The sequence below is a fragment of the Girardinichthys multiradiatus genome, chromosome 19 (genome assembly GCF_021462225.1).
Source record: "Girardinichthys multiradiatus isolate DD_20200921_A chromosome 19, DD_fGirMul_XY1, whole genome shotgun sequence".
In the NCBI taxonomy this organism is placed as follows: Eukaryota; Metazoa; Chordata; class Actinopteri; order Cyprinodontiformes; family Goodeidae; genus Girardinichthys; species Girardinichthys multiradiatus.
In genome coordinates, this window is record NC_061811.1 from 9364178 (window position 1) to 9391521 (window position 27344).

Genomic DNA, 27344 nt, shown 5'->3' on the forward strand with positions numbered 1-27344 from the left:
CTCCTCTTAGAGGATGTTTAGTCAGTCGGTTTAACTGTGTTGCAAAAGGATCATCAAATGTGACCCATAATTTGCCTTTTTAACCACTAAATATTCTGGCTTTGAAACAACATTCCTAAAAATTTTAAATGGCATTGTTCTTGCCCATCTTCATTTTAGATCAGGTGGTGGAAAAAATGATGGAACTGTGAACCAAAAACATCCTAGTCTGTACTTTGTTGGAGCTCCTTTGGCATTTCTGCAATTATTTGAGGATTTTTCTAATAATAGTCCTCATCAGTCAGGTTCCAACATAGAACTGCTTGCAGATCAGCTTTGCAGGATTAAGATTTTCCAGTTTCTACTATAACTTTTCAGCTGGAGTGAGATCCAGACTGTTTCATGGACATGTCATTGAGATGATTTGCCTGTCCTGAAAAAGATTGGAATGTATTTTGCTGGACAGCCGCATTATCATTCTGAAAATGACAATTAAATCATCCTAAAACATAACTTCATCATCAGCAAATCTACACTGGGTTGATGGTATGGCAATATCCCCTTGTAATATCCTAGATGAAGATTTTCCATTAGTCCTAACAATGTTTCATTGGATCTAATTTGTTTAAGGCATGATTTACATGGCCAGAATATTTATTTATAGAATAGTCTATTCTCTCTCTCTCTCTCTCTCTATATATATATAGATATATATATACACATATATGTACAGGGGTTGGACAATGAAACTGAAACACCTGGTTTTAGACCACAATAATTTATTAGTATGGTGTAGGGCCTCCTTTTGTGGCCAATACAGCGTCAATTCGTCTTGGGAATGACATATACAAGTCCTGCACAGTGGTCAGAAGGATTTTAAGCCATTCTTCTTGCAGGATAGTGGCCAGGTCACTACGTCATACTGGTGGAGGAAAACGTTTCCTGACTCGCTCCTCCAAAACACCCCAAAGCTGCTCAATAATATTTAGATCTGGTGACTGTGCAGGCCATGGGAGATGTTCAACTTCACTTTCATGTTAATCAAACCAATCTTTCACCAGTCTTGCTGTGTGTATTGGTGCATTGTCATCCTGATACACGGCACCACCTTCAGGATACAATGTTTGAACCATTGGATGCACATGGTCCTCAAGAATGGTTCGGTAGTCCTTGGCAGTGACGCGCCCATCTAGCACAAGTATTGGGCCAAGGGAATGCCATGATATGGCAGCCCAAACCATCACTGATCCACCCCCATGCTTCACTCTGGTTATGCAACAGTCTGGGTGGTACGCTTCTTTGGGGCTTCTCCACATCGTAACTCTCCTGGATGTGGGGAAAACAGTAAAGGTGGACTCATCAGAGAACAATACATGTTTCACATTGTCCACAGCCCAAGATTTGCGCTCCTTGCACCATTGAAACCGACGATTGGCATTGGCATGAGTGACCAAAGGTTTGGCTATAGCAGCCCGGCCGTGTATATTAACCCTGTGGAGTACCCGACGGACAGTTCTGGTGGAAACATGAGAGTTGAGGTGCACATTTAATTCTGCCGTGATTTGGGCAGCCGTGGTTTTATGTTTTTTGGATACAATCTGGGTTAGCACCCGAACATCCCTTTCAGACAGCTTCCTCTTGCGTCCACAGTTAATCCTGTTGGATGTGGTTCGTCCTTCTTGGTGGTATGCTGACATTACCCTGGATACTGTGGCTCTTGATACATCACAAAGACTTGCTGTCTTGGTCACAGATGCACCAGCAAGACGTGCACCAACAATTTGTCCTCTTTTGAACTCTGGTATGTCACCCATAATGTTGTGTGCATTTCAATATTTTGAGCAAAACTGTGCTCTTACCCTGCTAATTGAACCTTCACACTCTGCTCTTACTGGTGCAATGTGCAATCAATGAAGACTGGCTACCAGGCTGGTCCAATTTAGCCATGAAACCTCCCACACTAAAATGACAGGTGTTTCAGTTTCATATATATATATATATATATATATATATATATATATATATATATATATATAGATAGATTGATAGATAGCTGTGGGCTACATAAATGGTCTCTAGCCCTGGTCCTAGGGTCTACTGTCTTAATTGTTTTAGGTGTTTCCCTGCTGCCACTAACCCGACTTAAATTAATGCCTGCTTAATAACCTAACAGAGGAGGTAATTCACACATTTCGGGTCAGGTGTGCTGGAGCACAGACACATCCAAAACACGCAGGACACTGGGCCCCGAGGGATAGGGTTGCGGACCACTGGGTCACATAATGCCCCACATTAGTTGCCTTTACAAGACAAACCATCCTTCACATATTGGGCCCATATTGGTAGGAAAACCGCTGAAAAATGTGCCCAAATTGGATTATCCATGGGATACATAACCCCAAGTTGGTTGCATATACAGGGGACCCAACCTATGCATAAGGGGCTCATAGTGAATGATAATGGGCTAAAAAATGGGCCCAGATGGCATTTTGTAAGTTAATTTAGTAGTCAATACATGTTTGACACAATTTAAATTCAAAAATACTTTATTAATCCCGAAGTGAAATTTAACGTAGCTCATATTACGAAGGTTTCATCAAAGAGCCGTTGTAGATGCTGATGGCTCTGGGCAGAAAGGATCTCCTGTGGCGGTCTGTCTTACAGCAGATCTGAAGAAGCCTCTGACTGGAGACACTATTGTTGAAAAACAGTGTCATACGGGACTAATATGGGTCCCAAATATCTTCTGCAATTTGAACAACTTTCTTTAAAGCTTATGTAAGACCAAGCCTCCTCCCAACCAAACCCTCTGACCTTATCCCATAAACATGACTAAACAAACTGAATTTTTGGTTTGAACTTCAGCACGGTTATGGAGCTGAACTTTCTGCAGCAGTATCAACATTCAGGAGAACTTTTGTGACATTTGGACTTGATACCAGATAAAAATGAAGAAGAATCCATGTTTGGATCTTCAGCATTCCTCTTTTGCGACAGACTCTGTGTTTCTAACTTTTGACTCTGCATACTTCTTTGTAGGTTTTGTGGACCATTTTTACCTGTTTTGTGTAACTGTTAACTGATGACTGTTATTTAAAGCTTTTTCTTTTTAAGTCTCTGAATGAGGTTTCTCTGGCTTTTGTAGAAACTGAACAACATGTCACATCTAATTTATTTGATAAGAAAAAAGGTCTGACAGGAAAAAAAAAACTTTTTGTAGAGAAATAAAAGCATGAGGACTGTTGGTGGTGTGTTCTGGGTAAATATGTCCAAGTGTTTCTGTTTTAAATCTGAACGAACTGAAGAGGTTTTTATACGAATGACTACACAGACTGAATCTGTCCTTGATTTGAACACAGAGTTCCTGAATTAAGCAGATCCTCTTTAAACCCAATCCAGCTTTTGCAGTGAAAGGCTCGTGCAGACTTCGTAAGGTGCTTTGAATCATGCTGCTCTCCTGCGGGGAGTCAGCTGCCTCATCATGGCCGATCCTGGCCCCATGTGGCTCACTCGGAGAATCGATGGATTGCTGATACAGTTTCTCTCCAGCTGCTGTAACTCAGCCTCATCTCTTCACTTCTTCATGATGGAGGAAATATCCAGAAACATGCTCTGAAAGAAGCAGACACATTGGTTTTTAGACCACACCAGCAGGCTTATCAGATCACTTTCTGGTAAACATGTTGTGGGACTAATTAATGCATAGAGTAGTTTGTCTCTTTGGCAGCAGGATAATGATTTTTCCAATATACAGTCAAATATACAACACAGGCAGGCAAGCAGGGGTTGCTAAAAGTGCTTATTCACCAGTGGACCCTTTTTAGAAGGTTTTCTTTGTCATTTGTGACTGTGGAGCTGAGTTGAAATCCTTATTCTCGTTTATCTTTCTTCCTGTGAAGGGAAGGGAACAACCTGACTCAAAAAACAAAATTACTCAAAGAAAACAAATAATATTTGTCCGTCATCCTAGCCTTTGCAGAGATCTTCTTAAGGGATTCAAGAGGGAAACCAACATTTCTTTTTCTCCCTACGGTCATTCTCCAGCTCTTCCTACAAGATCCCAAGTCGTGCCAGGGCAAGAATAGCAGGATAGTCTTTTGCATGAGTTCTGGGTCTGTGGAGTCTCCACACAGTGGGAACGGAGATCTCCTGATCAGATGAACCGACTCTGAGTGCCACCCCCACCCCATGACCCCAGATGATGGAGGTTCTCCTTACATATCTAAGACACAGAGAAACAGAACTGGTGATTGCCCAAATGTCTGACTGCTAATCAGTTATTACATAACTGATGTTTTACAAATCTGAACCAATTCAACAGGTTCTTTGAGACCAGTATGCTCCACAAACCTGGATCAGCACCAACTTGAAGGAAGCAGATTATCCCCATACGAGGAAACTTTAACTATCTGAGACTCAGTGTTTTCCAAGACAGCTGAGTGCTACCCTGAACTGTCAGTCTGAAAGCTACAACTTTCCATGAGCGGGTTATCTGTGTGAATAAAATAGTCTTCCAGAACCCTAACCTTGTGTAGATAAAACAGAGCAAGGTGCTCCTAACATAAGCTTCTAAGAAAAACTTATAAAGAAAGGGTATGTAAGGCTTTTCACCATGTCTTTACAAAGCCCTTAGAAACACTAAATAGTTAACAGATGTGAACAGAAGCTACCATCTTCATAAAGCTATCCTGAAAGATTGTTAATTGTTATTTCTGTTGATGACTTTGTCAGAGCAGGTTTCAGAACTATTCTCGTCTCTGATGATAGTATCGGACCGGACTCTGACTATTTTCCATGCTGATCTTTGTCTAATGACAATATATACCTTTGTCTCTCTTTAAAAAACAAGCTTGTCTCTTCACTCTATCAGTGGTTTTGACTCATAAAGCAAGATTATCTCTGTAATTTCACTCACCAACATCAGAGTGACTGATTGAACTGTTATATTTGTGTATAGACAAGACCTATCCAGAAGTACAAATTGCTCTCTCCTGTAATAACTTCACAGACTTAGCATTTTCAGAACCTTTTGTATCTCTGCTTACCATTGACATCCGTCGGCCTCCTGCCGGCGGCATCATAGGCATGTCTCCCTGGAGAGATCCCAGTTCATCTGACTCCTCTGAGCTGTGCAAGGATTGACTGGTAGAGGCGCTCATGGAGGACAGACTTTCGGAGGGAGGCCTGTTCATGAAACTGGTCCTTCTGGGGTTGGGGATCAGGAAGTCGCTGACTGTCGACTGTCGTCTTTCTTCTTCATTGAGGGTTCTGATGGCTCCAGGCCTTAAGGTTCTCCCAGACAGCACTGGGTCCAGATTGCTGGACTGAGGATGCTGCTCATATATTTCTGCTTGGCTGGTTGTGTCCTCCTCCACTGTGGACATGGCTGAGTTCCAGGCTGGATGATGGTCCAGGGTCACTGTGTGGACCTCTGAACCTTCACTGGTTTGTGGAATTGCACAGATCTCTCCAGACTTGAGTGTCATTCTAGCTGTGGGGCAGGTGTAGCTGCTCTGACCCAGATGAACCAAGCTGTTGTGTCTTGGCAGATCGTGGATGACTTTGACTCCACTGCTGTAATGAAGAGGTTTTATGTCGGCCTCCTGAATCACTTTGAAGGTCTGAGTCAGTGGCCCATTGTAAGGGGAAACATTGCTCATGACACAAAGCTGTTGCAAGGATGCCTTCTTCTTGGACCTGTAGATCAAACTGTCGTCCTCTGTGTACCTCTCTCCGCACAGAGTCTGTTTGATTTTACGGATTCCTAAGTGGACAATCTCCAGAATGTTCAAGCATAGTGACACCCCAGCAATGATGATCATGAAAACCATGAAGATGGTCTTTTCTGTGGGCCTGGAGATGTAGCAGTCCACACTGTTGGGGCAGGGTAGCCTCTCACACCTAAACAGGGGCTCCAGATGAATCCCATACAGGATGCACTGGCCCAGGATGAAGCAAACCTCCACCAGAGAGCGAGTAAGGATATGGATGATGTAGGTTCTCAGCAGAGAACCTCTAAGAGGGGCTTTCTTCACCTTCCTCTGCTCCTCCAGCCTCCTCAGCTCCTTCTCTATGCGTTTATGAGCCTCCAGTCCTAGCTCTGCCTCATCCATCTCACCCTTCAGCTGGATTCGTCGCCGGTGGCGCTCCTTCTCCAGCGCTCTTATGCAGTACAGAGCATGGCCCATGTAGACCAGCGAGGGTGAAGACACAAAAATGACCTGCAGCACCCAGTAGCGAATGAGGGAAATAGGGAAGGCCCGGTCATAGCAGACCGTCTTGCAGCCTGGTTGGTCCGTATTGCAGACAAACTCCGACTGTTCGTCATCCCAGACGTCCTCAGCTGCAGCTCCCAGGATCAGCATGCGGAAGATGAAGAGGATAGTGAGCCAGATCTTCCCTACAATGGTGGAATGAATGTGGACCTCTTCTAGGATGCTGCCCAGCAGGTTCCAGTCACCCATGGTCAGATTTTCACCACTTTAATGCCACATAGTCAACCTAAGGACACAAAAATGCAGCTCATTAGATTTTAATAGAGGTCCAGACAAATGTATTTCAAACAGAGATTAAAGAAGGAGTTATAGTTCAATGGGTGATTCCTGAAGTCACAGAAGAATTGCTAAGATCCCTGAATAAGAATAAAGGACTTAAAAAGACCTAATAAGATAATTAGCAGCTATTGTTGGTTCAGAAATTACTTCCAGTTCATATTTCTTTGAGTGAGTCATGCTCTTTTCAGGATATTTGATCTAGAACAGACATTATAAGACATGATAGAAGGTTTTCTTGACTGGACCCTGGGTAGGAAAGACCTAACCCATGTCTTGAAGTATTTTTCTTGGGGGAATACATTATTTTTTCCAAATAAATACTTATTCACAGAACAGTATGTCCAGGGGCCAGGGGTGTGGCCACAGGGGTGGCCTGTGGTGGCACCGGCTACCCCTGGAATCTGATCGGCCACCCCCCTTGGCCACTCCAACCAGAGCTGTCAATCAGTTTATATAGCGTTTGCAGAGTGTTTTAACAGCCATACCTTTCCTTGTAAGATGGTTAAACATCCTTACGTTTCCCACAGTGCTACCAGTCTCTTTCTTCCATACTGTTCTCGCTGAATTTCTCCCCCAATCCTTTCCCCTTCCTTCTCCTATTGAAACCTGACACTGGCTGCTGATTGGCTGCTGATTGGCTGTCCTGGCTTAAATCGTGCCTGTCTTGTGTTTGTCTTACGTTGGTGCTGAGGAAACACCGGTATTATTGACACAGAAGTAATTTATTGCTAACATATTGTTTCTCTGGACGTGCTAACAAATGTTAGCCAGAAAAAGCAGTCTGTCTGTCATGTCCGTCAGATTCATGACTCTGTCAAGCTTTAATTGTCTTTTTGCCACTTAGTATAATGAAGATGCAGAAAAGAAATTGACAAGAGAAGACTGAGAAGTTTTTTAATAGAAATCCTGTAAGTGATATTACTGTAAAAAGCTAAAAGCCTATTTAAAGAGAAAAATAACCAATAGGTTTTTTTTTTGATTAAGCTTTTTTGTATAAACTAAGCCATAAAATCATGTTAAGCCCAAATCTTTACCAATGCACCTTTCTGGTTTAGGATAGGCAGTTAAGGTCAGTAATTAAATAAATGTAGGTTTAAACTATACTGTGTTTTAGTTGCAGTTTGTGAAAGAGGTCAATTGAAGCAGACAGTGTGTGTGTGTTGCTTATTTCCATCCCAGGTGCATGTGTGTAAGTTCATAGCTGATGCCCCCCACGGACAGACAACACCCCCCAAACTTTTGAAAAGCTTGCAACACCACAGTGAGGTCCCTTGCACATCATAATAGCTCTATCTGCCCAAGAGAGACCACTTGTAGCGTGGATTGTCATATCGTGGATCATGGGTTACATCGAACCAGGCACTCTGGCACAGACATTGGGTTCCTTAACTATGGTGAGTGATCATTCAGTAAGTGTGGGATGTACTCTTCACAATGCAGCAAAGGATGACATAAAACAGTTTTTTGTAAGTGAGTGCATATTTAGAAACTTGCAGTTTCTTTACTCCTCAGCTCTTCTGTGGTTATTTTTCATAGTTAAAAAGAAAGGTGAGAAATGCTCTTTTTCATTTTATTTATGCATTTATTATTTACACAGATTTAGGTTTAACATAATCTTTGAAATTGACCAACTTGTTTCTTCTGACTGGAAATAATATTAACAATTTGGAGCGGCCCAGCAAGAGTCCCGACTTGAATCTGATATAATATGTGGAAGGAGCTGAAGATCAGGGTACTGGCAAGAAGGCCTTCAAACCTCTTCAGCAAAATAAATCTGGAAAATACCTGCACATAACTGATCAGCCAGTATAACATGGGTTTTAATACCATAATGCCAATAAAGAGTTTTCCATCAATTATTGACAAGGGCATAGATAGTTTTCCACATGCAAGCTTTTAACAAAATGTAAATAAAACTAGATTTTTATTTTTAAAATTCTGAGTTCTTTTACATTGTTTCAGGGATGCACGATATGAAAATTTGGGCCGATATCTGTCTCCGATATTAATATTGCTTCTATGGCCGATAACCGATAATTACCTGTAGCTGAACACCATGAAAAAAACGACCACTCCCCTGACATTGCTTCCCAGCTTCAGTTAAGGACTCCACAATCCTGCGTGGCATCACTATCACTGTCACATGACCAAATAAATACCATATGCCCCCCACCCCGTCTGGAATCACGAGCGCAAACAGCAACAAGATGGAAATAAACATTGGTTGTTGTTGTTGGCCCAGTTTTACTGGCCGATACCGATATGTTACAAAATTACTAACATCGACCGATACAGATGTTAATGCTGGTATATCTTACATCCCTACAATGTTTCATTATCTTTTAAGAGATGCCTGTCCAGTCTCCAGTCAGTTCAACTGTATATGTCAGAACCCGATGAAATTGCAAGGTGCACCAACATGAATAAAGATAAATAGTGAGGTGTTGGTATTATCAGTGTTTTGGACTTGTCTAAAGGAAAAAAGAAATCCTCCTTTTAAATAGATTCTGGCAAGAGTCCATCATGTGCTGCAAAATTCTGATAAAATGACCATCTGTACTGCTGATGGCTGGTTTGGCATCAAATAAAGAAGCACTCCCGTCACAGGACAAAGGCGATAACTGTGAACAGCACTGCATTGATCTGCAGTGACCTTCCCTTTAAGGCCACTGCTGGATGCAAACCATGTCAGTTAAATTTCCCCCACAGAGTCCCTCGTTGTCAGCTGCAATAGTCCAGGACTTTCCTGTGGGGTCTCCTCAGTTCACAGTATTTCAATGAATTATTTTACCAGATTATATCAGGGAGTATTTAGCCAGAATTCACATGCAATACCTTCCAAAAGTGTTCATATGCCTTGTACTTATTCACTTTTGTGTTATGCTGCAAGCTTAGACTTCAACTAAATATTTAGCTTGCAAATTAAATATTTAGTTACCAAGCTAAATATTTAGTTTACAATCTAAATATCAAGCTTATAATAGTTAAAGCTAATAATTTGGAACTGTGACATTTATAAATGTATGCATAACATGGTGAAAATATGACTTTGAAAAAGGAACCCCCATTTTTTTTGACAAATTAAATAATCCAAAAATATTGCTGTCAATTTTTGACTGTGTAACTTTATAAACGGTACCCCATACCTTTGGGCCTATTAGGCTGCAAGACATCATGTGGCCATAATATTCTATGTAATCTATTGAAATGAGAAGTCATGACTACATTTAATTATAATTTATGTTTTATTTGTGTATTCTATTTTGAAGAACCATAAACACCTGTACCTGTATACCTGAATCTCCTTATTAAGAAGCCAGTAAAGCATCACCTGGCCTGATCAGTGACTTGGGGGTCATGCAGGCATTTAACCAGTGCATGGGCTGTGATCACCACTGTAGTAAGTGGATCATTAAGCTTAGAAATCACCATTACAGTAAATGCATTCAGTTATGTTTAGAATCTTGTTGATGAGACACTGTATGAGCATCCTTTTATGTTTATGTGGTTAATTTAGTTTTCACTTGTGCTGCAAAATGTTCTGGAGATGCCAGGATTATCCTGGATGCTCTGAAAATGATAAAGAAATATCTGCGCCCATCAGAGACTCTCTTCTGTGATTTTTTTATGTCAAGGCCTTCCTTATGTAGGATGTGAAACTTTAAATGCTCTTTTCTAGTCAGTATAAAATATACTTTTGTAAAAACAAAACAAAAGACAAATGGTTTATGATGGGTTGTTTTGTAGTTCCTATTATATGGTAATAGTACAACATCGCAGCATTTTCCAAAGTCAGTCATAGAGTTTTAAAGGCTCCAGGACCGGGCCCTGTATAAGAAGGCCAGGAACAAACTGACCAAGGAAATCAGGGCAGCTAAAAGAAGCTACATCGAGAAGCTAAAAAACAGCCTCTTAGTAGTTGACTTAATATCAGGTAGGATTTGTCTGAAAAACATCACTAATTATAGGAGAAGCAGAATCTCTTACCCTGAGAAGAATCTTTTTAGCAGCTTCTACTGCAGGTTTGAAAAACAGTCCTTCATACCTCCCACCAGCTTGTCCACATCTCACTCTGACACAAAGGCTCCCAATGCCCCACACACTCTCCTCTCCTCAGACACCCTACCTCGACTTATTAAGGTAGCTGAGGTAGACCTGAATAGGCACTTTCAGCTTCAGAAGACCAGGAAATCTCCAGGACCTGACAATGTCTCCCCCTTATGCCTGAGAGTTTGCACTGACTAACTGGCCCTCACCTTCATCCAGATCTTGGATCTATGTGAGATTCTCTCCTGCTTCAAACGCTCCACCTTCATCCCAGTCCCCAGGAAATGCACCATCATGGGGTTGAATCACTACAGACCTGTCGCCTTGATGTCTGTGGTCATGAAAACTTTTGAGCGACTGGTATTAAGGCATCTGAAGGACGTCACAGGCCCGGCCTTCACCTGTTAGTGAATCACCAGCTTCTTGACTGACTGGCAGCAGCAGGTGAAGCAGGAGAGCATCTTCTCCAGAACAAGAACCATCAGCACCAGTGCCCCCCAGGGGTGTGTTCCCTCCCCACTCCTCTCTGAATTGCTACTGTTATTGGTCTGATCCAGGATAATGATGAGTCTTCATACAGACAGCAGCTGGATCAGCTGGTCCACTGGTGCGGTCAGAACCATGTGGAACTTAACCCGCTCAAGACAATAGAGATGGTAGACTTCCTGGAAACACCCCCCACACTCTCTTCCCTTACCATCTTCAACGACACTCTGTCTAGTGTGAATCCTAGGACCCACCCTTTCTTTGGATCTGAGATGGTCCTCACAAATAGACACTGTTTCGAAGAAGGTCCAGCAGAGACCATGCTTCCTGTGGCAACTCAAGAAGCTGCAGGAGCTGCTGGTCATCTTCTACACTGCCAGCATTCAGTCTGTCCTGTGTTCACCCATCACTGTGAAGTTTGGCTCATCCACAAAACAGGATAGGTCCAAACTGCAACAAACAGGTAGGATTAGAGAGAGGATCATCAGGGCTGATCTTCCCTCCATCCAGGATGTGTACAGGTATATGTTAAGGAAAAAGGCAGCTAACATCTCTACACACCCCTCACATCCTGGACAAATATTATTTAGAGTTTTACCGTTAGAGTGCTATTTGCAAAAAAAAACTGCCGCCACAGAAATATTTTCTTTCCACATGTCAGGTTTTGTTCTTGGAAGTGGACCCCAGAATGCAGACAAGATGAGTAAAAGATTTAATAATAAAAAAGAACACAAACTGGCAGGCGGGTAGATGGTTGCAGATGCAGGCGTGGATGAACAGAGGCAAAACATACTTGACATGACCATAGGTAAAACCGGCTAGGCATGAACGAAGGACTTGACAATGTTTACGCAAGGAGTAAACAACATGGCAGTGAATATGAAGAGCATGGTGCAGGTGAAACCGGTAGACTGATTGCTTTAGTGCAGGTGGACCGAATGAAGTTAATTACTATGGCTGATAGAGGTAGGGAGAACAAAACGTTACTGGGCAAAACAGAAATCCAATGATTCAAACTAATCAGAAGAAAATATAATGTACAGAACATAAACTTCTAACTTTAAATCTGACTTTCCTGACTCTTGTCTGTGTGTTGACAGATGGCTGTACCATAGGAAAACCCATTGATAACTTAAATTATCCTTTAGAGTCTCAGGAGTTTCCAGAGTTTAAAGGACAAATCCTGAGCAAAAACATCTGTGTCCATTGAAGACCTTTGGCTTTCAGTCAGCTGTGGTCAGCTCTCATCCAGGACAAGAATAAGGCTTTAAGATAAGGGTAAGGTGAAACTGTCCAGGTAAATCTCCAGTATGGAAAATATTGACAAAACACTTGTTGGAAAGCTCGGTGGTCGATCTTCAAAGTTGAGCTGTGGGCTGCTTATGAGCCGGATGTTATATAATATGTTTCATCCACAGGAGCTTAGGTTCTGATTTGATCCATGGTTCCAGAGACTGAAATCGGTGCACAGATGCCCTTAAGGAGCAAAAACAAGATGGAAAAACTCATCTTTCACATTTTAGTGCAAGTGTCTTTCTAAAATCAGCTCACCCTGGTCTTTAAATTAGTTATTAGTTTCATTGGTGAGGTGAACTAAGCTCACCAATGTTTGGGCAGTGGATGACGTAAGGTCAATGGTCAAACTAGGATGCTGCTGGTGTTTGTAGAAAACATTAAAAACCTACAGAGATGTAGGAATCAGACCCTCAGTGTGCACTTTGTTAAGGTTTCTCTGCCTTCTCAAATGATCTAACATGCTGACATTAACATGACACAAAGATGCAAACGCCAGCTTACATCTCATAGGTCCTCTGTCCCTCTGGGCCTCCATGTGCACATCATCATGTTGGTAATTCCTGGGAAAACGCTGATTAGGGATGCTTCTACCCCATGGGGCTGCTTGGTTCTCCCTTGGTTTTAATCCTGAGCGGCCGTGCTGTTCCCTCTGCCGTGCAGCTGTGTGTCTGTGTGTGTTGGGAACGCTCTGCCGTGTTACATGCAGGGTTCACAGGATGTGAGCATTGATCAGCTCCTGCTGGGACACTGCCCCCACCCCGTTCCCTGCTCCAGGAGTGCCAACTCCAGCCTGGACCATCAATACAGGCCTCAGAGACAGAGAGGGATATGAGATCTCTCTCATAGAGAAGCTGGGGGAACACTGAACTTCATCTCAGTTAGGTGAAGATCTGATGAAGTACTGAGTTCATACAGGTCCTTCTCAAAATATTAGCATATTGTGATAAAGTTCATTATTTTCCATAATGTCATGATGAAAATTTAACATTCATATATTTTAGATTCATTGCACACTAACTTAAATATTTCAGGTCTTTTATTGTCTTAATACGGATGATTTTGGCATACAGCTCATGAAAACCCAAAATTCCTATCTCACAAAATTAGCATATTTCATCCGACCAATAAAAGAAAAGTGTTTTTAATACAAAAAACGTCAACCTTCAAATAATCATGTACAGTTATGCACTCAATACTTGGTCAGGAATCCTTTTGCAGAAATAACTGCTTCAATGCGGCGTGGCATGGAGGCAATCAGCCTGTGGCACTGCTGAGGTCTTATGGAGGCCCAGGATGCTTCGATAGCGGCCTTTAGCTCATCCAGAGTGTTGGGTCTTGAGTCTCTCAACGTTCTCTTCACAATATCCCACAGATTCTCTATGGGGTTCAGGTCAGGAGAGTTGGCAGGCCAATTGAGCACAGTGATACCATGGTCAGTAAACCATTTACCAGTGGTTTTGGCACTGTGAGCAGGTGCCAGGTCGTGCTGAAAAATGAAATCTTCATCTCCATAAAGCTTTTCAGCAGATGGAAGCATGAAGTGCTCCAAAATCTCCTGATAGCTAGCTGCATTGACCCTGCCCTTGATGAAACACAGTGGACCAACACCAGCAGCTGACACGACACCCCAGACCATCACTGACTGTGGGTACTTGACACTGGACTTCTGGCATTTTGGCATTTCCTTCTCCCCAGTCTTCCTCCAGACTCTGGCACCTTGATTTCCGAATGACATGCAGAATTTGCTTTCATCCGAAAAAAGTACTTTGGACCACTGAGCAACAGTCCAGTGCTGCTTCTCTGTAGCCCAGGTCAGGCGCTTCTGCCGCTGTTTCTGGTTCAAAAGTGGCTTGACCTGGGGAATGCGGCACCTGTAGCCCATTTCCTGCACACGCCTGTGCACGGTGGCTCTGGATGTTTCTACTCCAGACTCAGTCCACTGCTTCCTCAGGTCCCCCAAGGTCTGGAATCGGCCCTTCTCCACAATCTTTCTCAGGGTCCGGTCACCTCTTCTCGTTGTGCAGCGTTTTCTGCCACACTTTTTCCTTCCCACAGACTTCCCACTGAGGTGCTTTGATACAGCACTCTGGGAACAGCCTATTCGTTCAGAAATTTCTTTCTGTGTCTTACCCTCTTGCTTGAGGGTGTCAATAGTGGCCTTCTGGACAGCAGTCAGGTTGGCTGTCTTACCCATGATTGGGGTTTTGAGTGATGAACCAGGCTGGGAGTTTTAAATTCCTCAGGAATCTTTTGCAGGTGTTTAGAGTTAACTCGTTGATTCAGATGATTAGGTTCATAGCTCGTTTAGAGACCCTTTTAATGATATGCTAATTTTGTGAGATAGGAATTTTGAGTTTTCATGAGCTGTATGCCAAAATCATCCATATTAAGACAATAAAAGACCTGAAATATTTCAGTTAGTGTGCAATGAATCTAAAATATATGAATGTTAAATTTTCATCATTAAATAATGGAAAATAATGAACTTTATCACAATATGCTTATTTATTGTAACAAAATTATAGTTTAAATTTTCACACTGCATTAAATGCTGGGACCGAGACTGATTGATGATCGTGTCTTCAACTCCAGCTGACTGTAAAGATGATCAACATCCTCCCCAAATCCCATGATAAGCTCAGAGTGAAGCATCCTGTTGTACGCTGAGCCTTCCGTCACTGTACAGACTCATGTTTCAGCTTGGTCTGCATGAAACGACCAGCTGTGCCTGCAGGCCCTTTAATTAGGTTTCCATCGTGCCTCCATGCAGTCGATGCAGCATTGATTTGATTTTCCCTTCAGAAGCAACAGCGTGGTCGCTGAGGTGTCACACCAGGATCATTGGGTTACACAACCAGAGCCCCGCCCACTGGACAGAAACCCCGCCCACTGGTTCGCTATAACCGCAGCTCATGAAGAAACTATCTTTGGAAATTGCGTTGTGGTACAGGCTTTAAGTTTACATAAAATATTTGGTTTCCAATGAAGCTGGAAACAGTTTTTCTATTTAAACAATTTTCATGTCAGAGATTTGAATTTATTAGAGTTTAAAGAGCTTGTTTGCTGTAAAACCTGTTTAACTGAAATGATCAATGCTACATTTAATGCAGCTTGGAAATGTCAGATGTAAATTCCCAGTCCCACATTTTCTTAAATTTTTCCACAGAGAGAAATCTTTCAAACATCAACTTTCAGCAGACTTCTGTAGGTTTTGGCCAAGGAACATATTTGTTTTATTAATCGACGCCTGGAGAAAAACAGGTGTGGAAATTGATGTATTCAGCTGTGTCAATATTTTACAGAATCACCATTCGCTGCAATTTATTTTTCTGGGACAGCTCTATCAATCTTCTCATCAGAATACCCCCAGCATGATGCTGCCACCACCATGTATCACCATGGAGATGGTGTGTCCAGGATGATGTGCAATGTTAGATTTCTGCATCATGCAGCGATTGCAAGTAAGCCAAAAGATTAAACTTTTACCTTTTCAGACCAGAGCACCTTTCATGGCACCTTTACATGACCCTATGTGTTTCTTTTAGCAAACAACTTTCTTATTGCCACTTTTACAAAAAAGGTTAAAGTACGGCTCCTCTAGAGTTACCATTAGCTGCTTGGCGACTGATTAATGTTATAACTCAAAAATAATAACTCCTTTCTTGACCCATTTAGAACGAGGGCCATGTATTGGTATGTTTTTGATATACTCATTTTCTGATGATGGATTGAATAATGCAGTGTTTAACCTGTACAGCAGGGGGCATGTCTGATCCTCTGTGAAAAAGGTCTTCAGCGGCTGAGGCTTCTCAACCCTTCACTTTTCAGATCAGATCAGGTTTCTGCTGCTCTCAGTTTTCTCCACAGAAAAATCAATGACGCGACGATGGTTGTGAATCAGTTTTGATCTGGAAAAAACCCCATGAAAAACATCTAGTGTAACATGAGAGGAAATGACCCAATAACTGCAGCAGAAGCAGAGACAGTGATTTGTCAGGATGAATTTGTAGAGTTAGAAGATGCAAAATCTGATGCTGGTACAGATTAAACTTTAACACTGAGTCCCTGAATCCATCACCAGGGACAAATATTTAGCCTTTTCTTTTTACTGTAGTTTTAATTTATGCATTAAGCAGAGCTCTGTCATTCTGCAGAAAATACAGTTACTGGAAAATGACCTTTATTTTCTGCCCTGTGTTTCTGCAAAGATAATAACCTACAAATCAACATTAAATAGAGTACAGCATCTTATTACTCCACACTTGTCTCACATAACAGTCATCATCACAAGGAGGAGAGCATTTATCATCAAATCTTCAGCTGTAGGCTCTACATCAGGCTACAATTAAACGTTCTTATTTTTTACACAACACTCAGAGGTTCTGCTTATCCGAAAAACACAGAATCTGCAGCGACACTGGAACCGGTTTCTGTAGACTGTCTGTGGTACCTGACAGAGTGGATCAGAAGGAATTTTATCCAGAAATTTTAAGATGAGGTCAGGTCCCAAATTTATGGGGAGCCATCTAGGTGAACGAAAGATTTTACAGAGTCTGGAGTGTTTGTCACAGTATTAAAATCTCATAAACTGGAGGTCAAGTGAGATCCACGAGGATCAGCTTTTAGTCTAAACTGATTCTCCTGACAATACAAACAATAACTGAAATTACACTGCTCATTTTAAACCTATGGCAGACCTTCTGTACCTACGGGACTTAATCCACAAGCTGGTTTGTTCTGTCTCAAAAAGCTCTCTTTCCCCTCATTGGTCTGGAGCCTGTGAATCTCCTCCTCCAGCTCTCTGATTCGCTGCAGCATCTCTTTCCTCTCCGCCCGGGCGATGACCTCTGACTGCCACTCCACCTCCAGGATCTTCCTGGAACACCAGCGCTCCATCTGAGCTGACACGGCATCAAAGAACCTCTGAGTCACCTGCAGTGAGACCACAGCTTCAGTCGTTTTCTGGTAGTTTGGCAAAAGTGTTTAACTTCAACATATTATATTGTACTTTCACATAAACAACCAACACAGTTTACACAATATTTTTACAAATAAAAACTGGAACGTTATGCATATGCTTGTATTCACCCCTTTAACTCTGAAGACCTGAAAGAGAATTCAGTGCAATCAACTGCCTTCAGAAATCAACTTATTAGTAAACAGTCTTCAACTCTGTGAAGGCCTCGGAGGTTTGTTAGGAAACGTTAAAAAACAAACTGCATCACGAAGATCAAGGAACACAGCAGACGGTTTAGGGAGAAAGCTGTGGAGGAGTTTAAAGCAGGGTTTGGTTCTGAAACAATATCCCAGGCTTTGAACATCTCACAGAGCTCTGTTCAGTCCTTTAACTGAAAATGAGTATGACACATCTGCAAACCTACCAAAACCATGGCTGTCCACCTAAACTGACAGGCTGTGCAAGGAGAGGTTTAATCAGAGAAGGAGCCAAGAGATCCTTGGTAACTCTGGAGAAGCTGCAGAGACGCACATTTCAGCTGTTAGACTCTGTTGACAGGACAACTATTCATTGTGCAATTCACAAGTCTGAAAACTAACACTGTGTATCATACTTGACAGACCAACCCCACACTGAAATATGGTAGTGTTGGCACCATGCTGTGGGGAGGATTTTCTTCAGCAGAGACAGTAAAGCTTGTCAGCGTTGACAGGAAGATGGATAGAGCTAAATGCAGGACAATCCTGGAAGAAAACCTGTTAGAGGGTGCAAAAGACTTGAGACCGGGAAAGAAATTCATGTTCCAGCAGGACAACGACCTTGAAAATAAAGCCAGAGCTGCAATGGAGTGGCTTAAATCAGTGGTTCTCAATCTTGGTCCTGACGGCCCATTGTCCTTCACGTCTTAGATATGGCTCTGTTCCAGCACACCTGATACAAATGATTACAATAAGTCCTCAGCAGGCCACCACTAGTTTATTTAGGTAAGATGTTTGGCAGCAGGAACACCCTTAAACCTGCAGAACAGTGGGCCTTGAGGACCAAAACTGAGAACCATGCTATATACATGCATGATATACATGCGTTAGAATGACCCAGTCAAAGTCCAGACCTAAATTAAATTGAGAATCTGTGGCAGGACCTTAAAATTGATATTTATAGATGCTTTCCATCTGACTTGACTGACGTTTAGCTACAGTAAAAAGAGGAATGGGCAAAAAATTCAGTTTCTAAAAATGTTTAGCTGTAACTGCTGCAAAAAGCTGGTTCTACAGAAGGGGTCTAAATAATAAATGCTCACCACATTTTAAAAAATATATGTATCCTTTTCTTCCTACTTGACAAAAAATTCAAGTTTTCCTGGCTAAACACAGGACATTTTACAACTCCTTCCAGCTTTGACTGAAGGCTGCAGTGAGGAGACTTACCTCCATGGCGTGCAGGTGTTTCCTCTCCTGGATAAATGTGGGCTCAGCAGGTCTGTCCACCAGGAACTCCAGAATCATGTTGTCATTTGTGGGGCCCCGGACCTCTTCCTGGGGGCCGGTGCTGGACATGTTGCTGCTGGAGGGTTCCTCCTTGTAATCTGCAGAATCAAGATGGTTTTGCAGTACTGCAAAGTGCCAGGAGGGGGCAGCAGAGACTGTGGGGAGGTCTGATGAGCTTTGTAGGTTCTGGATCTGAACTGTTTCTGAGGAAAATAAATTTCTAACTTTTAACAGCTTTTATGCACATTTAATTTAATTAACCAATTTGTTTAAAAAGTAATGCTTCTGTAATTTATATGCTCATGAACCTTCATCCTGTGGACTTAGGGTGTCTGTCTACCTCCTAGACATGGAAATTGACTGAGCTTTTACTGTGACTCTATGTGTTCTCTTTCAGACTCTAACTTTGAAAACTGGCTCAGAGTTTATCTGTTCTTTCTTTCTAGGTGAAACGACTAAAGGAGCTACATCCATTAACATTTAATTTTCCTTCCCATAGAAAGTACTTCTGGATCAGTGCTTCTTTGTTCTTTTTGTGTCTCTGCTCTGTTCTCTCAAACCCCCAGTCGGTCGTGGCAGATGGCCGCTCATACTGAGCCTGGTTCTGCTGGAGGTTTCTTCCTGTTAAAAGGGAGTTTTCCCTCTCCACTGTCGCTACATGCATGCTCAGTATGAGGGATTGCTGTAAAGTCAACGCCAGTGACTGTCCACTGTCTCTACAAGCTCATCCGGGAGGAGGGAATGCTGCAAGTCACTGACTGGATGCAATCTGCTGGGTTTCCTTAGATAGATAAACTTTTTATCCAATTTGAATAAATAACTAACTCCGACTGCACTGTTCAATGGTTAGGATTAATTGGAATGAATGAACCTGACTGTTGTGAAGTGCCTTGAGACAACATGTGTTGTGAATTGGCACTATATAAATAAACTGAATTGAATTGAATTGAATTCTTGCTGGTTCACGTTACGTACCTGCACACTTGTCCATCTTCATCTCAAAGTAGGTCCTGCTCCTGGTCTGCTCAGCTGACTTCGAACTCTCCGAACATCTGGGTCTCAGGGTGGTTGTTGACGCAGTAGGGCTGCTGTCTCCAGAAAACAAAAGTGGCACCAACTCCGGGTCTGTTTCTGCTGCAGATGGAGATAACAGCAGGTTCTGGTACTGGGTCTCAGCTGGCACTGAGATGTTCATGTACTCCAGCAGAGACAAACACCAGGTCTTCAGCTCGTGTCTCAGAGCAGCCTGAAGATGGAGTACAGAGCTGCTAAACACCATCACATCCAACAGATCAGACGAAGAACTCTGGAGATGTTACCTGGTTCCTCAGACCTTCTGCTTGCGCCTGTGCTGCTCTTTGCTCCATCCTGGATGTAATGCTCCTCCTCTCAGATGCTGCTTTCTCCTGGATTAACATGTCCAACATCCTGAGCTATTCAAAGAAACAAAGCAGACCTGACAGCCTTGCAATCATTTGATTCTTCAGACATGGGATTTGATCCTTCTAATTATTGACCTGAAGCTCAGAGGCTAACCTGGTGTTTGTTACGGCGCTCCATCCTGTCCATCTGTCTGCAGAGCTCCTCCTGGACAGTCAGGATATGCAGTCTCAGGTCCACCTCTGTTGTCTTCAGATTATCTCGCAGCTTCTTCAGGAGAGACTCACAGAGGCAGCTTCTGGCAGGAGCCTTAGAAGAAACAGATCTATGAAATATTCTGCTGAGTAACCTTCATGTTGTGAATCAGGTTAAATGACGCTGAACGAACCTGTCGAACTCTGCCCTCCCCGTCTCTATACAGAGTATAAAGCTGACAAGGTTTTCCACCTTCATCCCAGAGCTCATTCTTCTGCATTTTATTTTGTTTCCTTCCTGAAGTGAGATCGTCTTTATCCAGATCCTGCAGAGATCTCAAAGTTCCTTCATTTACTCCTCACCATTCTCACGATTATGCCATAGTTAGGGTTAGAAAGGGAGCTGATGTTCAGGGTATTAGTCAGTTGGTTTTGCTGATCAGATACATTAAATCCAGAGGTGGGACCAAGTCCACTAGAGTCTCAAGTCAATAAAAGGCAAAGTGTCAAGTCGAGTCTAAAACCAAGACTTGCAAGTTTGGAGCCAAGTCTCAGGTCCTAAACTCTGAATTTGTAGTCTTCAACAAATAAGTTGGGCAATGATGTAATTCAGTCTTATGGTAGTGGTTTCCAAAGATAATTACTGCATCTCAACAAGTAAGTACAACTAAACTGCAAAGACTTAAAAAACACAGCGCTGACATTACATTTCACAGCAAATATTACCCTGGCAGGACTACATAAGGAATGTTGTTTGAGTTAGTAAGTGAAATGACCTTAGGTATAATTTATCCCCACCTGCTGCTCAGCAAAAGACCTCCTCATAAAATGTCTAGGATATTAAAGTACTTAGCAACTAATATGATTAATGTTGTGTGATTCAACAACTTGGACTCAAGTCCAAGTCATGTAACTCCAGTCTGACTCCAGTCCAATACATGTGACTGCAGACTGATTTTAGTCCAAGTCATGTGGCTCCTGTGTGTCTGAAGTTTATAGTCATGCTACTCTAGTGTGACACTCCAGTGTGACCTAACTCATGTCTCTAGTCTGACTTGAATCCAAGTCGTGTGATTCCAGTCTGATTTGAGTCCAAGTTGTATGACTCCAGTCTGATTCAAGTCAAAATGCTGTGAATACATTGTGTCCAAACCATGCCACTCCAGTGTGACCTGACTGTGTGGCTCAACTCTGACTCAAGTCCAAGTCATGTGACTCCTGTTTGATTCGAGTCCAAGTAATGTGACTCCTGTGTGTCTGACGTTTAAAGTCATGCTACTCTAGTGTGACACTCCAGTGTGACCTAACCCATGTGGCTCTACTCTGACTTGAGTCCAAGTTGTATGACCCCAGTCTGATTCAAGTCAAATTGCTGTGAATACAGTGTGTCCAAACAGTGTGTCCAAACCATGCCACTCCAGTGTGACCTGACCGTGTGGCTCAACTCTGACTCAAGTCCAAGTCATGTGATTCCTGTCTCACTGGAATCCAAGTTTTATGATTCCGATATGAGTTGAGTCCAAGTAATGTGACTCCTGTGTTACTGACGTTTGAAGTCACGCTACTCTAGTGTGACAATCATCAGTGATCTAACTCGTATGGGTCCACGCTGACTAAAGTCCCATTCATATGACTCCAGTCTGACTCGAGTCCAAGTCAAGTAAATCCAGTCTGATTCAAGTCCAAGTCACATTACACCTGTGTGTCTGAAGGTCAAAGTCATGCTACTCTGGTGTGACACTCCAGTGTGACCTAACTCGTGTGGCTCCACCCTGACTCAAGTCTAAGTCATGCGACTCTTATCTGACTTCAGTTCAAGTCGTGTGACTCGGATCCACTCTCTGATTGAACCTGATTCAGTTCAAGATTTACCTTACTGTCTGGTCCTGGCTCAGTTTGCTCCATCCCACAGCTGCTGTCCTGGAGACAGTAAACCAGAGAAAATAATGCTGTAAACCGAAGTTCCTGGACTGATTCTGCAGCTACTCTAAAACTTTCTGGTTTCTTACTTTGGCAGGTCGTGTTGGAGCTCTCAGTCTGGGTCTCTTCATTGTCTTTCTTCTCATGTAACGTACCTGAAGACAGGAACCCCTGCTCTGGTCACATTTTTTATTTTTTCAAAGAGGAAATGCTAATGGATTAACAAGTGTGTTTAAGTTATTGAACCTGAGGATTTTTGGAGAGCAGGAGAACCACATGTTTGCTCTCGTGCTCTCTGGCTTTATCCAGAGCTGTTTTTCCTGCCTGAAGGAGGAAAACAACATGTCGCTTAGGAAACACTCGGATTCTGATATGAGTTCATCTGGATCGGTCAGGGGAGGTGTCAGATATTCCAAGACCCGTCAGATGGTACTTACTTTGTTCCGGACTCTCACATTGAGACCTGCTGACAGTAAAAGCTGCACAGCTTTACTGTGGTTCAGAGCTGCAGCAACGTGCATAGCTGTGTCTCCAGCCTGCAGTCGAAAAGAACAGAATCAGAACCAGTATCATAGTCAGAGACCAGGATCAGAATCATGTTCAGAGGGCAGAATTAGTCCTAGAACCAGAGTTGGAGTCAGTGACCGTGCAGGTTCAGAACTACAATTAGTCAGATAACATGAATTGAAGCTGGATCATAGAGCAGAATCCAAACCAGAATCAGAATCTCAAGTATAAATCTGAACCAAGATCAGACCAGTTTCAACATCAGACATCAGTATCAGGACAATAGTCAAAACCCTGGATAAAAAACAGAAGATAGGAGTGAGAGACCACAATAACAACCAGAATTAGAGAACAGAATCAAAACCAGATCACAACTAGAGAATAAGATTGATATCAGGACGAGTTTCAGAACCTCATTCAATGACCAGAAGCAAATACCAAAACAGATTTGTGACTCATAAAAGTAGACCAAAATGTAAACCAGAATCAGAAACTAGAATCAAAACTATATTTGGTGTCAGAGATTGGAATCAGAACCACACTCAGAGTCACACCACAGAATCAAAGAATCAAAACCAGAATCACAATCAAACAAAAGACAAGAATCACACCAGAACTAGAGACCAGAATCAATAAGATGCAGAGAGTAAGATATCCAAACATTGTCAGAAACTGAGTCATCGACCAAAATTCAAAACAGATCCATAACTAAAAGCAAAGAAGTGGAATCAGAACCAGAATCTTAGTTAGAGGCTTGTCAGAACCAGACAAGAATAAGAATCAGAACCAGTTGTTGTAACTGAAGACCACAGTCCTGGTAGAGATGTTTGTGTACCAGCAGCAACAATCTGAGTTGCAGAGTTGCTGTTAGTTTGTGAGTCAGAAGGTGAAAAGTTCTGGAGTTTTTGCTCCAACCTCCCCTAAAGCAGTTCAGCTTCCATGAAGGATAGTTGTGAGATGGTTCTCAGTAAGCAAAAACACAGTGAATCTCCCTGATGAAGCTCTGTTACACAATTTGCAAGTCTGTGGAGAGTTCTTTACCTGGTTGGTCTCATTCAAGCAACACTGTGACCTCAGCAGAATCTTTAGCAGGTTCAGGTTGTTGTAACAAGCCGCCATATGCAGACAGGTATCACCCACCTGAGACAGAAGTGGTTTAATTATACTAGGACTGCTGGAGATGAGTTTACAGTCAGACACTCTTATCCCACCTTGTTCTTGGTGTTGGGATTCGAAGCTCCGAGCAGCAGGAGCTGAGCAGTCGGAGCGTGTGCGTTCTGACAGGCCAGGTGAAGCGCCGTGTTTCCAGCCTGAAACATTCAGAATAAACATAGACATGAACCCCAGGAGATCATTGCAGCTCCTGCTGAAGGTAGAGATCAGAAATCACTTCAGAGTTGGTCTGACGGGCTCAGCAGGAATAAGTGAGGATGATTGAGGGGTTTATTTCTGCCTGAACAAACTACTGATGATTGTCAGGTTAATTTAAGAGCAACTGCAGAGTATGGGGATTCTGCTGGCCCAATCAGAGACTCAAATAACTCCATCAGAGCAGAACTGTCGGACTTGATTTATTGAAAACATTAGGACACACTCAGGGTCCAGATGTGAGTCACGGTTGGAAAACTGCTGTCTCAGAGGTATAATTTCTATAAAATCAAAACTAACAGGATGTTTTCTGAACTTTGCTTAATCCTCAGACTGAAGAGCTGCTCTGATACATTTTCAGGCTTTTATTCCTTCAATATCAGAGACTTTATTGTTCTTTGTTGTGGAGACCTCACATCTCCATCCTTGCTGTTGAGAACAACAGCTAAGACGAGTTTCTCCTCTGATTACCTTGTTCTTGACGTGCACGTCAGCTCCGGCCTTAACGAGCAGTTTGACACACTGTGTGAATCCATGCCAGGACACCTCATGAAGCGCTGTGTTTCCAAGCTCAGAAACACAAAACATTGCAGTCAGAATGAAGGCACGTGATCTGTAGGACTAAACACTGATTTTCAGAACTTACCGGGTTCTGCAGGTCCACAGCACAGCCTCCAGCTATCAGGGCAGCCATGGTCTCACTGTTCCCCACCATGGCACTGCGGTGAAGTGCCGTCTGATGCCCGGAGACCTGAAGGAGGGAGGGAAGAATGAAACAGACCCTGTTCACCTCACATTTATGCCTGCCTGCACCATTCAAACAGCAGTCACTGTAAAACATGAACCTGTAGAAACTGGTTAGTATCCTTTGTACCTTCAAATGGATAGCTTCACCATCTTCAGTCCTGCTGTGGTCTTTCATAACTGATGGATTTTCTACTTCCTGTTGTCACAGAAACAAAATGTTTGAAGTCAGGTGAAATTGTTGTGCACACTGTTCTGGAGCATGTGCAGCTATTTTTGTTTAATATGTAAGCAACTGGGTTTAAGCCATCTAAATGGAGTCACCTCAGCCAAACTGAGCATGCACACCATGTTCTCCAAGTCTGAAGATTTACAAGAGTTTCTGCTGCAGAACGCTGCCATTGAGCTTCTCCAACTGTAGAAGGAAAAATGGGAAGTGATCTTTGGGGACCACTTGGTTTGAACAAACAAGTAGTAGTAAAAGGTGAAGAGTTAAGACATGTTTAAAAGCCCCAGGTATGAGTCTCCGGAACATCATGCTGTAGATTTATGATCTAACAGCTGCAACATGAACTGGTAATGTACGTTCTGATTCCGATGTTCAGATCCTTTAATGTTCCTCTTCACATCACAAACAAAGGATTTCAGGTCTGATGGTCAGAATGAGCCTTTAATCCCCAACATGTCTCCAAGCGGAGCTGTGTTATGCCTAATCCCTCCGTTGTCTCTGTTGTTCTCTGTGTTTAATCATCTCCCTGCGTGAGGCTGGAGGGTTTTCCATTTTTTATTGTGAGGTAAACGAAACAAACAAGACTAGTAAGAACGGGTGAACAAACAAAAAGACGAGGAAAATGTCTGGAACTATTATTGGACTGAGTTCAGAGTGGTCCATTAACTATGAACAGTATGTGTTGACTGATGTGGTAAATAAAATAATCGCAGGTTTTCTCTGAGGTTTTTGATGGACTTATCAAATACAGCAATAAGACACAAGGGTAGCGTGTTGTGTTCAGAGTCTTTGACAACATTAGATCTGCTGTTTCAAAAACTCTTTCACTGACTGTAAGAGCAGTTCAGAAAGTCATAAAATAAGTTATGCTAGTTCAGAATGAACATAAACAAACGTGAAGTTACAAAGCAAACAGAACCACAAATCAAAAGAAAACTTTCCTGTCTCCATGATATCAGTGAATGCCTCATCTCTGATTAGCAGCTGAAACTTTAGGATGAAGTTATTCTGATCAGAAAAAGATGCCAAAAAACCATTTACACCTACAAGTTAGGTAAAATACACCATTCAGTACAACACTTTCTATTGCATGATTGCAAACCTAGAATATTCATCTGCAACATTATGTTTAAGGATGCTGGCTTTAAAAGCTGTTCAGGATTTCCTACTATTTTTATGTCAGTAACCCGTGAAGCTGAAACTACTCATCATCGTAAACAACAGAATAATTCCAAGAAAGCTGATTCACCTGATCAGGCACAGAGACAGCTGATTCCTTGGCAGGAAAAGGGAGCATCCGTTTTTTAAAACTCCAGCATAGCCGTTGAGGATGTTCGCTGCTGTTTGTAGCGAGGATCAGGATCAGCTTCTGCAGCAACAGCAGGCGGATCATTTACTAACAGGAAGACGCGTAGAGATCAGGACAGCTGTTCCAGAGCAGGACAGATTAAAGAAGGAGGGGGGGACCTGCACCAGGGAAACCTTTAAACCTTCAACCGTCTTCAAAAGAGCCTGAGCCTCTAACCACGTAATAGTAACTATGGCAAAGGTTTTGTATATTACTCACTTATACACTAAGAATCCCCTGAGGGAACATCGGAAGCTCCTTGTTTGTTCAGTATATGACATCAACAAGCTGTTAGAAAGGAACCAACCACAGAAATTCCAATGAAGATGTGGAAGGGCTGAACACTTTGAAACCCAACATGTAATCTAAGAGAAATACCTTCTCACTCAGAGGCTGGATGTAGCTGGAAGCACAGCTGGGGACAGATGTGCTTTAAGGAAATTTATCATCACCAAGAAGACCAACAACATTGTCACCAAGGCAATCATCATCAAGCAAGATTATTATTGTCTGTCATTGTCATGTTTATCATAATCTTTGTCATCATCACCATCAACATTATCATTTTACCCAGAGGCACAGCTCCAAGTTTGGAAGGTAACTGAGCAGAAACTCCCAAATGTCTGTCTCATGGCTGTCTTTTTTTGAGCTTTATTTTGTAAAGCTGTCACTAAATTAAATATGTCTCCCAAAAGAAACGAAATAAAACTCCTCCATGAACGCCAGCTGTGCGAACAAGGTTTGTGTTGATGTGACTATTCCCAGAGATGTTCTCTGTCAGATTTAATCTTCTGCACAGCTCCCTCTCAAACTTTTCTGACAGCTGATTTTTCTTTCCGCGTAAAACT

General features: G+C 42.4%; 2 protein-coding genes across 6 annotated transcripts; both read right to left on the reverse strand.

The window, feature by feature from the left end:
* Positions 1-1918: 1918 nt before the first annotated feature.
* gja10a (gap junction protein alpha 10 a) lies at positions 1919-6469 on the reverse strand. The gene is made up of 2 exons (XM_047345653.1): positions 5025-6469; positions 1919-3591 (listed from the first exon to the last, which is right to left on the reverse strand). Exons 1-2 carry the CDS (start codon positions 6441-6443, stop codon positions 3553-3555), a joined length of 1458 nt encoding a protein of 485 aa, XP_047201609.1. The 5' UTR covers positions 6444-6469; the 3' UTR covers positions 1919-3552.
* A 9098-nt stretch (positions 6470-15567) lies between these two features.
* ankrd6a (ankyrin repeat domain 6a) lies at positions 15568-26528 on the reverse strand. 5 transcript variants are annotated; one of them, XM_047393288.1, is made up of 17 exons: positions 26398-26524; positions 25244-25334; positions 25050-25118; positions 24822-24926; positions 24647-24745; positions 24019-24117; positions 23849-23947; positions 22738-22836; positions 22547-22624; positions 22390-22455; positions 22253-22300; positions 20575-20706; positions 20343-20495; positions 20126-20212; positions 19782-20052; positions 18747-19009; positions 15568-17294 (listed from the first exon to the last, which is right to left on the reverse strand). In XM_047393288.1, exons 2-17 carry the CDS (start codon positions 25319-25321, stop codon positions 17049-17051), a joined length of 1992 nt encoding a protein of 663 aa, XP_047249244.1. In that variant the 5' UTR covers positions 25322-25334; positions 26398-26524; the 3' UTR covers positions 15568-17048. The 5 variants fall into 5 exon arrangements, with proteins under 5 accessions (XP_047249244.1, XP_047249246.1, XP_047249243.1 ...); XM_047393290.1 differs by having other exon boundaries at positions 18747-18904; positions 20126-20239; XM_047393287.1 differs by having other exon boundaries at positions 20126-20239.
* Positions 26529-27344: the final 816 nt, after the last annotated feature.